This window comes from Malurus melanocephalus, unplaced genomic scaffold (genome assembly GCF_030028575.1).
Source record: "Malurus melanocephalus ecotype Western Australia unplaced genomic scaffold, MMel_1.1 scaffold_18, whole genome shotgun sequence".
Lineage (NCBI taxonomy): Eukaryota > Metazoa > Chordata > Aves > Passeriformes > Maluridae > Malurus > Malurus melanocephalus.
In genome coordinates, this window is record NW_026623250.1 from 4,246,012 (window position 1) to 4,256,477 (window position 10,466).

At 38.6% G+C, this 10,466-nt stretch overlaps 1 protein-coding gene across 2 annotated transcripts; it reads right to left on the bottom strand.

Moving 5' to 3' along the window:
- Positions 1-3,786: 3,786 nt before the first annotated feature.
- GPX8 (glutathione peroxidase 8 (putative)) lies at positions 3,787-8,451 on the bottom strand. 2 transcript variants are annotated; one of them, XM_057389607.1, is made up of 3 exons: positions 8,174-8,434; positions 7,307-7,568; positions 3,787-5,239 (listed from the first exon to the last, which is right to left on the bottom strand). In XM_057389607.1, the coding sequence occupies exons 1-3, from the start codon at positions 8,375-8,377 to the stop codon at positions 5,076-5,078; spliced, it is 630 nt and encodes a 209-aa protein (XP_057245590.1). In that variant the 5' UTR covers positions 8,378-8,434; the 3' UTR covers positions 3,787-5,075. The 2 variants fall into 2 exon arrangements, with proteins under 2 accessions (XP_057245590.1, XP_057245591.1); XM_057389608.1 differs by lacking the exon at positions 7,307-7,568 and having other exon boundaries at positions 5,109-5,239; positions 8,174-8,451.
- Between the last annotated feature and the right edge of the window lie 2,015 nt (positions 8,452-10,466).

Sequence of the window (10,466 nt, forward strand, 5' to 3'; positions counted from 1 at the left end):
GCTGTGGCTTGTAATCTACAGGTGAGTTGCACTATGGAGTAACCAATGATAATTCTAATTTCAAATTAAAGTTGTCTATTCTCAGTTTAGGGTCATCTAGACTTAAGGGCACGGTTCCAACAGTGACCATGAGGAAGGGTCCCACAAAGAAAAGGATTGGAGTAAGTGTGTATGACACAAAATAACTTGTGGAGGTAACACACCATACTGGTGTTCCCACAGCTAAGTCAAGAAACTGCTTGCCACACTATCCCGTGCTCTTTTTGGACAGCCTGGGAACTCCTCACAGGGCTTATACTATTGCTCTTACTCAGGTCTTGCTGAGGCAGACACTTACCTTGACACTATACAGTGTTTGAGTTGTATATACACATGAATGAAACACAAAYCTTAAAACAGGTGAATATGCTCAATTTAAGTAGAAAATAAGATCTRTTTCCAGGCATTTTATTTCAGGAGGCATCTCCCTCTGCAAGGAGTCTGTGTCTGGTAGGCAGTGTATTGCTAGTTGACTGCTGTAGGTAACGCAGCAGTCACTGCTACACTGTCACCAGCTGCAGGGCTGGCTCTCTGCTGTTTAGAGGCAGTTCCTTTGGAAGGTGCTGGGATTCTGGCTCCAGGAATGCAGGTGGTGAAACTGTGTGTGATGGGGCGGCAGTGTATGTTGGCTGCTTGAAATTCTGACAGCAGCTAACATGCAGCTGCTCTCTCTTCCCACATGCCTTGGTCATCAAAAAGGAGACCTATTGCTTTTGTGTAAGAAATCTTTCAGTTTCTCCCAATTATTGSTTTTGTTAGACTGTCAGGTTAATTTTTGGTATTATAGTGCTATTTTGTATTTCCATTATTCAAACAACTGTGAGAATTTTTTTGATTGATTTAGACTGGTGTTTCCCTACTTTTAGATACCAAGGTAACCGGAAGTTTTTAAATACCTAGGTAAAAGCTCTTGGGAGCTTTTTTTTTAAAGCAAAAGCAGCACAATTAAAAACTTCACTTGCATTTAAGATTTTGATTTTAATTTTTTAAACAGTAGCATTTGGAAATGCAATTTGATAGTTTCTTTGGGAGGTGCTTTTTGTTTGTTTATTTGTTTGCTTTTAATTGAGTAATTAAAGCCCCAAAAGGCTTAAAGCTGCTTTCACTAACTTCCTGAATACTATGAAAAATAATTACCTTTCCATTRTATGTATATAAAAAAGTCAACCTTCGAGTTTTGCCACTCTTATTGCTTCTCAGGGTAACTTATTTTCTGAACATCAATGCATTAAAACATTTAGTCTCAACAATGCGAACAGGACATAACACTGTACTGAGAAGAATAAAGGCTGGAAGCACGTTGATCTTTTTGATTGATATTACACTGCAAGCTTCCATCACACATACTGCCACAGCCAACTGAGTGTTGATTTTATCCTCTTCCTGGCACTTTGGGCACCTAGAGTGCTGAAGAAACTCTTTGTTATGATTGTCTCATGCAGGTGCTGCTGTGTGTAGCTGGCACAGTGAAGGGAAGGAGCAGCTGTGTCAGTGAAGGTGTGCAGAGCCACGGCTCGAGTGTGCTGATCAGGCAGTGTATTGTTAGTTAGCTGCTCTCACACACCAGCAACTGGCTACACTGTCAGATTAGCACATCACTGTCCACATGAGGATACAAACACCACTACTAGAAACATCTCACAGGTCTCCAGCTGGTCCAATGTCTGCCTGGTTGCCCTGACTGAAAGGAGCTGTGCTAGAGAGAATGAAGGGTATAAAATAAAGTGTAAAGAGAGAGTATAAATGTAAGTTGCTGTGTTTCACACAGTTATACAACTACCCCAGCTGGTTTATGAAAACTTACTGAATTATGTAACTATTAAGTAAGAGTTTCAGGTTTGCACCCTATGTGAATATGTTTCTCTTACACCACTAAATGTTTGAAGGAGCATTGATGTGTTGGCTCAGCAAACAAGTATTTTGTGACAGTACTTTAACTTACAGGAASATGTACTTCTGGTGACTGAAATGGATTTAGAATATTTGCACTCCCAGGTAACTTTTTGCAAAGAGAGACTCACAGTTAAATGATACTTGTCTGAGAAAATAAGGATATGCCAGACCTAAGGAGTGAAGGAAGCTTGAGATGGGAATGAAAATCTAGGATGAAAGATGCAATGGATTATCCTCAAATGGGGATGAAATAACTTCCACTCATGGACTGACCTTTGTTAACCATTTTAGGATGGTGGTTTAATCTTAAATTTGGGGGATTATTTAGGAATCCAAGACACATGTTTCAATCCATTAAAAATTTTGGAGTTTGTATTTTTATATGCTATATTTTAAAATAACACTCAGTGGATATTTATATAAACATGCTTTCATTCTACTTTTCTGGCTTTTGACTATAGCTAAATAGGTGTTTGTATAACAGTATTCTGACTTGCATTTTATTTATTTGCTTTTCAAAATTTATGTAGATTTGGCCATTAAAAATTCTTTTTTTTTCATCCCAGATAACTGGTAACACAGTTCTAAGAAAGAAGTGATTCGTTTATCAGTGACCTGCCCTAAATACTACATTGGAAGAGCTGGCATGTCTCATGATATATAAGCAATAGAAACATACTGAGATTTTGTTAAGGAGAAATGTTAATTTCTTGAGGAATGTTAATTAACAGTAAATTTTGGAAAACTTAAGCTGTTTTCAATCAGGACTGAATGGTACCCATATTCAAATTTCTTCAGAAGATGGTTGTAGTGCATTGTGACTAAACAGTGAAAGGAGAAGCTCCGTGACTCTTCTCAGACAGAATSTTTTTTCCTAGGACTCTGGAGTGAACATGATTCAGGAAGGAGTGAGTTAAGTAAATCTGTCCACTTGTTTGCCAATACCACATGCTATTTCTGAATACCAGGAAAGACACTTGATCTTAATGCTGGCATTGAGACATTCAARATTACACTGTGTCCTCTGAAAAACAATATGAGCTTTAGTGAGCGAGTCACAAACAAGGTGTACACATTTCCTTCCCTCCTGATCCCTTTCAAACTAGAAAATTATACTGTGGTTTATCTTGAGTATTTTCAGGATCCAGATGAAATTTCCCATATGCTCAGTAAGTCTCAGGCAGTATCCCGCCTAAAATAAGCATTTTTTTCAGGTCTTCCACTAACAGCACCCARCATTTCTTTATACCCATCATTTTTATTCAGTGATACAAAAAACAGGGAGCTCTAGCAGTGCACATGAATGGACATGCATGTTTTAATTTGTGYATTTTAATTTCGAATATCCACCTTTTACAGGTAGAATGTTTTGTCCTGACACTTAGTTCCACGGGCTGTAAACTGCTCCCAGTGAAAGGAGAGGGTCCATATCTCAGTGCTCCTCCTCCTCCATCAAAGCCTCAGGGATGTGTGATGAAAATCACCTGACATGTTCCCCTCTGTGCTCTCAGGGCTGGAGCTGTACATGCAGAGGAGACGAGTAAAATGCAGGACCTCAGCATAGAAACAAACACTGCCTTCATGGATTTGGTGTGGAATCTTGCAGAATAATGGTAAATGGTGCTGAGACTGGTCTAAAACACTAGCAGGAGGATYATTTGGTCTAATGAGAGCTTTACATGGTCCTTAACTGGGCTTGGAAAGTTTAAGTGGATAAAATGGTAATGCTTTAAGTGGTGCTTGCCATTATTGAGAGTGACTTTGTTTAATCTTCCRCATCAATACCATTACTTAATTTTCAAAAAAATTTGGAGAAATTCTCAATGAATTCAATAAGCAAATTAAAAAATCACTCTTTCATTTTGAAATTGCTTTTGAATTTCTCACCTTTTCAATACACTTAGGTGTCTGTCTTTATTGGAAAAAGTTCTGAAGCACTTAAGGTATTTTCGATCACTGTTAGCCTTACAAGATAGCATTAATTCTGTCTGCCCTTTTCATRTAGAAGACTCTGCTTAGACACAGGTTTTTCTCACTTCCTTTCTCTCAGCACTCCTACACTCCTTCAAGACATGGACAGCTGGAGTGAGGTTTCTCATTCAAGTTTACTATCTCCCTTTTGCAAACAGGTAAATCAAAACACTTGGCAGTTTGCAACAGAACAGTGGAACAGAACTGGAAATGGGTTTGCAGTTACATGCAGGRGTGGGGAGATTACAAGGTGAGAAGAGAGGGGCTTGAGCCATGAACCTTTATCCCCTTCTACTTGAAAACTGCAGTTTTATTCTAGAATTGAGAGGTAGATGGGTGCTGGGGAGCACTGTCTGGGACTGTCTCAGAAAGATGTCTGCTAGAAAGCCAGGCCCTTGATTTTTGTTGCTTCTTGAATCCTTCTGGTASCAATCATGCATCCCTGCCTTCATCCAGGGCAGAACAGAAGGAATCCAGCAGGAGATGAGCTCACACCTGAAGCACTGTACTGCAGCACAAATGTATGGAGAAGGCTGAAGGGTTTAAAGGTGTTGTTGTAAAATTAAAACRTAAAATAATTAAAATATAAAGCAAGCGAACAAACTTTTTTCCCCCAATTTTTTGCTTCTTTTAATAATTTTATTTTCCATGTACAATTTTTTGCAACTGACAGCTTCACATTTCAATAGTCTTCCTTGAGAAGATATTTCAAAGCTGCTATCTTCAGTTACATTTGTCTCTAGAAACCCTGCTATGGATATTTTGGGCCCCATATGTTTTACAATGGGGCAATTATGGGTTAATGAAATATAAAAATCTCTTCCTTAATGGTAGATGGGAAAAAAATGTGTAAATTACTGTGTAAGTAATTTATTAATAAATCTTATTTTTAACTATCTCCCTGCTGGTGACAATTTTAATTAACTATTGTCAGCAATTAAAAACAAAACACATTATCCCCTTATGCAAATTGAAGGTCCCTCTCTGCAAGGTACTGAGTGTCCTATCATGTCAGTAACCCCAGCTGTTCCTGAGGCCATTGCAGGAGCCAATGCAGCATTAACACATTACAAGCACCAATGMTGAAGAGCAGCAAAATCACCTTTTTAACTTCTAGCAACATTTCCCAGGAATGCAGAGAGGCTGTACACCCGAGATGTTGAATGGCTTTTTCAGAGGTCTTCTCTTTTCTTCATGATAATCTGCCTGATTAATGATGTTACTTCGGGCTTGATACTTTCTATTGGTTCTTCGGGTCTCCAGAATTTCACGACTTTACCCTCAGGGCTGACAAGGTACTTCCAGAAATTCCATCGAGGCTCTTTCTTTGAAGAATCTGTWAGGATGAAATCAGATAATTTTAGCTACTCACACCTAGAACTGTCTCCATGCCCCATGCTGTTCTTTGACTAGCTGAAGTAATCCCATCATATCCTTTGTAGTCTGGGCATGGATTTACTGGGTGTGTTAATGACCCAAAAAGTGGGAAGTCAGTGATGCCCCTTCCTGTGAAACTGTTTAAGAGTTCCTACTTTTACTATGCTATGCTGCCTAGGGAAGAGGACAAGAGTGCTGCACATTCATGTAGGGAATCCCCAGTTTTATGTCAGATTTGGGGAAATAAAATGGGAGCAAGAAGTTGTACTGGTGATGGCTGAATTAGGCTGCTTTACAAAAAACTTTGGTAGATTTTGGCTGGAGAAGCAATGTTCAGTTGGGAATTGTGCTGAAGCCTAAACTGATTTTTTTAGCAACAGATTGATGTATGGCACCACATTTATGCTGCAAGTGGACTAATTTTGCACTGGATTATCAGACAGTGCTGTTGCCATCCTGTTCGAGTAGTCACAGGCATAGAAGTGTGGTATAGCATGAAGATGTTCAATCTTCTTATTGTCAAGATGGCCACATGAAGAAAACAGATACTTTGATTGAAAATACACAATAATTTAATGCGAAACACAGGAATGCAGGAAGAGAAAATATTTTTTCAGAATACTTATGTACCAGAGGATCTTTCTCCTTCTTGTAAGTAAACAGCATGTCAAATAAGAAAATGCTGAGTAAATACTTTTTTTTCTTTATAGGTATTATATATATTTATTTAACACTGATTGCACTGACATTAGAATCTGGATTAATCCCACMCAGCTGGTGCCTTTGTGCTCTATACTCTTTGGTAAAGAACAGAGAGAAAATACTCAATAATTCCACTGGACCTCTGGCAACTCAGGCTGACAAATTTACCTGATGTTTTTAGTAACATGCCTTAAAGGAGGTAGGAACAAACACAGTTACAATTACAATTGTGATTACTTAAATAACTCCTCAATAATAAAAATTTTCAAGTACATAGGCGATATCATAGATGATATGGCAAGAAGCAACACTTTCGGAAAGATTTCATTTAGATATTGAAATAGTTTTCTGACAAGAGGCACTGTGAGAGAGCRGAATACACTCTGAGGGCAAGGAGATGGAGTACAGGTTTGGGGTTTCTGTTACTTTATTTTCTGGTTAAAATGGTGTGTTAGAAAAGGGTTGTGTTTTAGCTATTACTTCTTTCATGTACCAATACGGGTCAAAGACCTGGTCAGAGCTCAGGAAAGTTCAGAGAGGCTTTTCAGGGTGACTTTAAGTCTGTGAGCTCTTTGGTCAACAGAAGAGAGAGAGAGAGAGAGAGAGAGAGAGAGAGAGAGAGAGAGATAGAGAGATAGAGAGAGAGAGAGAGCTTCATTTTGCTTGTGAGAATGTGAGGCTCTAACTCTGTAAGTGCTCCCTGTAACAGGAGTATTCATGCAGGGTTTTGCAGGCTAGGCCCCAGAGTTCACATGACAAATTAACACAAATCAGTGGTTATATATTACTACAGTACATATAATTCTGCTTTATAGTACAGTTTACATAAAGGCAGATGTAGGACTGCTTAAAAAATTGATCTCATCTGCACGTGATTACGTAAAATCTTCCAGTAATTTTAGTCTCCCATGACTACATTTTTGTCCATTTTTTAATGGACATTAAGAAATTAGGACAGTAAGAACATTAATGGACATAAAGATATYAAGACAAATAATTTTAAAACAAAAATCATGTTCTTTAAAATGGGATTTTGTAGAGTTTTTGGACTCAAGTTTAAATATCCAYAAAATGGATGTTTATAGCTGGGTTGGTCACAGTAAACTGTTTTTACAATCAGTGAGGAGAAACCGATGCTTCCAGGATACAATTCTCCTGCCCATGATTTTGATATCCAAATTGAAATGAGATGAATTGTATGCCAAGTGCCTGTTTGTTTCCATAGTTTTTGAAGGCTACAATATTTCCTGACAAAATCTCAGACTGGAATACAACTAAAGTACAATGGTTACAGGCAGCTTGATACATAAAAGAAAATWGTTACCTATTAGAAATTTAAAGGCGGGATCTGCTTCTGATCCTAGGATCTTGATTTTGTGGAAAACAGGGAATGTTACTCCATAGTTTCCTTTGGCAAAAGATTCTATTTCCTGGCTTGAACCAGGCTCTGATTCTCCGAACTGGTTGCAGGGGAACGCCAGCACAGTGAAGTGGGAGGGACCAAACTCTCTGTGTAGCTCTTGCAGTGCGATGTAATTTTTCTCTGTGTAGCGGCAGTGACTGGCCACGTTTACAACCAAAGTTGCCTTCAGAGAAATAAAGTTACAATAGTAAGGAAAAACCCTATAGATAGTGTAGAGATTACAATTAAATCTTAAAATGGCATCTCTCTTTCCCATAATTTTTCCTGTTGGAAGGCTAAATAAATTTAATTTAATTAAACAGATAACGATGAAAGCAGATGAAGATATTTACTTTGAGACATTCTGCTGTTACAAAACAATAAACTGATAAATTTAGCCTTGCAACTTCGTTTAAATATAAGCATTTAAAAACCCAGATATTTAAGGCATGCACTAAAATCATATTTACTTGAAGAAATTCCAAAGTCCAAAAACAACATGCTACCATTCCTAACAAAGATTAAAATCCACCAATTTACCTGTTAGACTACACTGATTTACGCTAAAAAAAATATGATTTTTCCCCCTTGATTTATTAGATCTAATACTTAATTCCTGGAGCAGGCCTAGAAAAAAAWTTTTTCTCCAGTTTACTGTATGAAGAACAGGAATTTAGCACAAATTTCTGACAAAAAAAATCCTATAAACAAACCTCTTATTTATCTAGAAAAGTACACATTTTTTTGTCAGTAAGGATTTAAGACAGAAAAAGTGAAATAATAACTTACTTTCCCTCTGTACTTCTCCAAGGAAATGATCCTTCCTCGTGAATCCTTGACTTCAAAAGAATAAAAATCTTTAGTTTTAAATTTAAAAAACCTGAGTTGGAGAAGGCAGAGAATGGAGGTGCACAAAACCATTGACAGAAAGACAACAAAGACCCTGGCTTTGGGCACTGAGTATTTCAGAGGATAACTTGTGAGAGGCTCCATTTTTGAAATCTTTGGAGAGGAGCCTGGGCAGGCCTGGAATGTGAAGGAGGAGCTGAAATACGAAACTCTCAGCTCAGACCGGAAAGAGCAAGCTGCTCGTTTYTGTCCCTTTTGCAAAACAGCTGTTACACATCACGGTGCCTGCTGGGCTTCTGAGCTCTTGTGTAAAGTATCATGATCTTTCTAGGGGTCGGGGAGCGGAGAGAAAGAAGAAATTAAAAGGGTGTATTCATCACCTAAGGATGCTGATTGCTCTGTTTAACTGCCTGGGGTACTCCAGGGTTTGTCTACATTGTCTTGAGAGCTGCTGGGGCAAAGTGTGGGTCTGCAGGGCAGCTCCAGCACATGCCCGGGGAGCCCCCGGTGTATCTGGCAGAGTTGCTCAGCAGGAGGCAGCTGTGTTATTAGACACACTTGGACAAAACAGTCTGAGGGTCAGCTGTTCAGGTAGAAAATAGACAGCACGGCTGAAACCAACCTGATTACAAAMAGAGTCCTGCATCTCATCACTGCTGGGGAGCACGGGCAGCTGTGTAAAACTCTTTTCATCACATGGGGCAGAGAAAAGCTCCTTGGCAATAGACTGTCATAAAGGAAGATAATATAATGCGGATTTTTTTTTTTTTTTGTTTGCAATGAGAGAGATGATGAACATGGAAAATGGGTTGCTTTCTTAATTGCTACTGGCTACCTGGCAACGAACTGTACTGATATGGTAAGATTGAGGTCTGCATGAGAGAAGGGCTAACTGAGAGTCTCAGGTGTAAGCCAAGCAGCTCCAGTGGTGTTTTGCTCTGCTTACTGTCTCTTTCCTGCACAGTGCAAACTACCACTGAAGAGTGATTTCTGTCTCAGTTGGTTCATTTGCCACCCTGATTTTTTGCTGCACTTACATGTTGCATTTTAAAGGACGGAAATAGAAGGGGCCTTTCTGAATGCAAAACCKGGAATCTGGTTGTTTCTTCATTTTAGTGGCTTCAGTATCACTAATTTGTACAATATCATAGTGATATGTCCAACCATTTTTATAATCTCAAAATAGCTAAAGTCTACATTAATTTAGTTTAACAAGACTATATAGAGACTTTCACACAGTTCTACGTAACAGAGATGCTTGGAAAACACTGTGAAATGTCATTAATTGTATTTAAGGACATACCAGGCTTCATCTCTTCGTGGCAGTGAGGCCTGTGAGCATGGTGTTTTGGCGGCAGGGACAGAAAAGGCACAGTTTCTGCTCTGAAATGAACAAAGCTGTACTCAACAAACAAACGCAGGTGATTAATGCTGACCTTAAATGCAAGATCAAATGTGTTTGGTTACAGAATGCAACGACCTCATGTTTAAGCTACATCTCAATAATTAGCAAATGGCATCTAATATTATTTCAGAAATAAAACAAACAAACAAAACTCAATTTATTATAAATAYTTTTCTGGGTAATCATTACCCAGAAGCCCATTATACTAACTGTGTCTCTTGCTGTTTCTCTCAACTAAAACATATCAAATATGCCTGAAAAAAAAAATCTGTTTAATATTGTCTGGGCACTTACATTTCAAGTTGTGATACACTCTTAGGTTTTATGGTTTTCTGACACAAGTAACCCTATAAACAAATTTGAACAAATGCAAATTAAAAATAAAGTCATTTAAACCTTACTTAGTATGCCTTAATATATTAAAAAGTACAAGATAACTTTAAAAATAATGATATGAGCAATCCACAGTGGTGGTGATAAGGTTCAGAAATCAGAAGATACCTTAGTTCTTTTTTGGGTGGAGATCAGAGAACCTGCCTGGTTCCAGGCTGGTGACATGTAGGAGGATATAGCCAGGTGGGGGTTGGTCTCTTCTCCCAGGCAACCAGTGACAGGGTAAGAGGAAATGGCCTCAAGCCATCAGGTTTAGGTTGGACCCTAAAAGGGATTTCTTCACAGAAAGGGTGATTAGACATTGGAACTGGTTGCCCAAGGAGGTGGTGGCATCATTGTCCCTGGAGGTGTTTAAGGAAAGATTGGGYGGGGCATTTAGTGCCCTGGGGTAGTTGASATGGTGGTGTTTGGTCATAGGTTGGATTTGATGATCTC